Source organism: Physeter macrocephalus, chromosome 14 (genome assembly GCF_002837175.3).
Source record: "Physeter macrocephalus isolate SW-GA chromosome 14, ASM283717v5, whole genome shotgun sequence".
NCBI classification, from domain to species: domain Eukaryota; kingdom Metazoa; phylum Chordata; class Mammalia; order Artiodactyla; family Physeteridae; genus Physeter; species Physeter macrocephalus.
Genome location: NC_041227.1, coordinates 22,546,102 through 22,550,112, shown reverse-complemented (window position 1 = coordinate 22,550,112; position 4,011 = coordinate 22,546,102). Strand labels below are relative to the sequence as shown.

Genomic DNA, 4,011 nt, shown 5'->3' with positions numbered 1-4,011 from the left:
TCTGAAGGCCCCGCCCCTCGGTCGGCCTGTTTTCCCCTTCCTGGCCGCCCGCTGAGACCGCCAAGGCTGCTACGGTGTTTGGAACTTGAGGTGATGGGGCTTCCCGAGGAGCGGGGCCGGAGCGGCGGTGGGAGCGGGGTCCGGGAGGAGGCTGGAGCCCGGAGCCGGGCGCGGAGTTGGTCTCCGCCGCCCGAGGTCAGCCGTTCCGCGCACGTCCCCTCGCTGCAGCGCTACCGCGAGCTGCACAGGCGCTCCTTGGAGGAGCCGAGAGGTGAGGCCGGGCCTGAGAGACGTCAGGGAGGAGAGAAGTGGGGGGGCTCACAGGAGAGTGAGGAGTTGGGGGTTCCCTTGGGAAACTGAGGGGTCCGTGAGAAGATAGAGGTTTTGTGAGGGAAGAATTGCGGGTCTTTAAGGAGACGGAAAAGGGGTTCCGGGAGGAGAGGGGGGTTCTCTGAGAAGGAGGGTCCTGTAGGAAATGAGGGTTCCCTAGGAAGTGGGGGGTTCTTTGGCGTCTTGGGGGTTTCGTGAGGAGATGCAGGTTTTACGAGGAGAGTGTAAGTGTTCTAAGAAGAGAACAGTTCCTCAGGTGAAAAGGCGAGTTCTCAAGGGCGCAGAGCGCCTTGAGGAGAGGCGGACCACAAAGAGAATTTTCTTTGCCGCTTTTCAGACCAGCCCACCCAGTGCCTCCTGACACCTTTAGCCTGTGAGTTAGTCTCCACTGCTGAGGGGCAGTAGGGTCCCATCCCGGGGTCCCCAAATTAGTAATGGAGTCCCAGATGTATATTTAGTATTTCAGAAATCCCAATGGAAACTACCATATAAGACTGAACAAGTCACTAAAATGTTGTCTTTTAAAAAAAAAATTAGGGATGGGATTGTAATAACTCAGAAATTCTGATAGGTAGTTCCGTGTCTTTAAGAACGTGTGGGGAAAATTCCCCACCTGTGCCCTCAAGCTGGGTTAGGGGTCACAACTGTAGCTGAGGTGGGAGGCAGCATGATGTTGGCAGTGGGACAAGCATGAGCCACCGAATCAAACTCAGAAAAATCTAGATTTAGATCCTGGCTCTACCACTCATTTACTGTGTGGTCTTAGGCAGATTTTAAAACCTGTCTGAAATTCCTTTTCTTTATCTATAAGACAGGTAATAATACCTGCCTCACAGTTTCGTTTGAGGGCAAAAATGAGTAATAAGTGAGGTGTGCATTATAGAGTGCCTGATGCACAGTAGCATTCACTAAATAGTGGTTAGTATGATAACAGTAAGAACAAAGTGGATGAAGCAGTTATTGAGTAATGCAAGATGAGACTGAATCAACTGTAGAGTGGTTGATTGCTGCATGCAGTGTCCAAGTTTGAGTCCTCAGACCTCTTTTATTTTTTTAAGGTGTTCATATAGATATTTATTGACTGAATTTGCCTACATAGAGAGTGTCTTACTGCTCATTAATGTATACCACACCTTAGACAAATATTACACTTAAAAGAGTCAACTGGTTGGTAATTCTTTCCTTGCCAAAAGTTTCTACTCTTTATAAAAGAATTCACAGTAGGCTTCCTTTAATAGGGAAATGAGCCAATATCTTTAAATAAAAACACAATCACGTGGAACTTTCATAAAATACACTTATACCACACACCTGTATCCACCAACCACTTCAGGATTCTGACTTCTTGGGATAATACCATGCTTTTGCTGGGATTCTCTAGGAATAAAATATAAAGACCAATTAATATACTGGTCCTATAATAATATCATATCTTCATTTTTCCAATGGAGACTGCCTGGTTGGCTCTCAGAGAGGTGATCTAATCTAGAGTCTCACCCCCTTATCTAAGTTCACTTTCAGGTTAGATGTCCCAAGCTTGTTTCTTTTCTTTTCTTTCTTTCTTTTTTTTTTTTTTATTGAAGTATAGTTGATTTACAATGTTGTGTTAGTTTTAAGTATACAGCAAAGTCATTCAGTTATTTATGTATATCCTTTTTCAGACTCTTTTCCCTTATAGATTATTACAAAATATTGAGTATAGTTCCCTGTGCTACACAGTAGGTCCTTATTGGTTATCTATTTTACATATAGTAGTGTGTATACGTTAATCCCAAGCTCCTAATTTATCCCTCCCCTCCTACCTCAGACCTCTTCTCACTTCTCTTCCCTCTCTATATTTTCTCCTGTCATGAGTTCATCTGTTTCCCAGGGGTGAGCTATTTTTTTTAAATTGAGGTAACATTATTTAAGTTCCCTGTGTACAGTGCTGTATTTCTACTTCTGTATACACTACAGTGTGATCACCACCAAAAATTTAGTTTCCATCCATCACCATATAGTTACCCTCTTTACTCATTTTCCCCTCCCCAACCTTCCCCTCTGGTAACCACTAATCTGTTCTCTGTATCTACGTGTTTGTTTTTGTTTAGTTTGGTTTGTTCATTTATTTTGTTTTGTTTGTTTTTTATATACCACATATGAGGGAAAGCATATGGTATTTGTCTTTGTCTAACTGTCTGAAATGGTGAGATTTCATTCTTTTAATGGTTGAGTAATATTCATATATCCATATAATAAATATATACCTATATATCACATCTTCTTTATCATTCATCTATCAATAGACACTTAGGTTGCTTTCATATCTTGGCTATTTATTGTAAATACTACTACAATGAACATAGGAGTACACATATCTTTTCAAAATAGTTTTCTGTTTTCTTCAGAAGTGGAATAATGGATTGTATAATAGTTCTATTCTTAATTTTTTGAGGAATCGCCATACTCCAAAGTGGCTGCACCAATATACATTCCCACCAACAATGTATGAGGGTTTCGTCTCTCCATATCCTTTCCAACACGTGTTATTTCTTGCCTTTTTGATAATAGCCATTCAAATGGGTGGAGGTGATATCTCATTGTGGTTTTGATTTGCATTCCCCTAATAATTAGTAATATTGAACATTTTTTCATGTGCCTGTTGCCCATCTGTATGTCTTTGGAAAAATGTCTATTCAGCACCTATGCTCATTTTTTAATTGGGTTGTTTGTTTTTTTGTTGTTGAGTTGTATGAGTTCTTTATATATTTTGAATACTAACCCCTTATTGGATATATGATTTGCAAATATCTTCTCCCCAGGGGTGAGCTATTACTGTTACAAGAACTCCTTTTCTACATATTTAGCTCTGTATCCAGGATCTCATTTTTGCTTTAGTCTCAAATTTCATAGGTCTGTAGAGCATTTTATTGATACACCCTGTTGTTATACCATATTTAATATGACTGTGACTCAGATTTACCAATTTTCCCTTCCAAACCTGCTTTCCTCCCTAATTTTCTAATCCCTGTCAATGGCACCATCCCAAATCCTATCTATCTTTATATCTTATTTATTTATAGATTGCTTACTGCTTACTAAGCACAAGTTCTGTTTGATTTGATGTAGAGACTATTATCCCCATTTTATGGAGAAGGAAACTGAAGCTTAGAGAGGTTAACTTAATTGCACAAGGTCACACAGGTACTTAGTGGTGGAGCTGTGATTTGAACCAAGGTAGTTTTGATTGCAGAACCTGTGCTCCCAATAGCTGTGCTGTCCCTCTTCCCTGATCCACAGGCTGCCTTTCACCAAATTCTGTCAAATACTCTTTCAAAATCTCTCTCAGGTTACCTTTTCTTCCATTCCCATAGACCCTTTTAATTAAAGGGAGCAGCCTCCTAATTGGTTCTCTCTCCACTAGTCTCACTCATTTCCAGTATTTCTGGTAGATTTAGATTTATCTAAACACTATTATCCTGATATTATGGAAACACTGCTTTCATATGTCACTTCAAAAACTTGCAATAGTTCCCTATTTCCTACAGCTTCAAATTAAAATTCTGCCTTTCTTTCAGAGTCTCTGGATAACTAGCCCACCCCACCTTTCTATTCTTTTTTTTTTTTTTTTTTTGCGTTACGCGGGCCTCTCACTGTTGTGGCCTCTCCCGTTGCGGAGCACAGGCTCCGGACGCGCAGGCT

The 4,011-nt window shown here is 41.1% G+C and overlaps 1 protein-coding gene across 3 annotated transcripts in view; it reads left to right on the top strand.

The window, feature by feature from the left end:
- The window catches only part of ACSS2 (acyl-CoA synthetase short chain family member 2), a 46,522-nt gene continuing 42,511 nt past the window's right edge, over positions 1-4,011 (top strand). For all 3 annotated transcript variants that reach the window (XM_007115352.4, XM_028499564.2, XM_007115351.4), the window contains exon 1: positions 1-271. In XM_007115352.4, the coding sequence (XP_007115414.1) occupies positions 94-271 (178 nt within the window). In that variant the 5' untranslated portion in view covers positions 1-93. The remainder of the gene's footprint in view (positions 272-4,011) is intronic.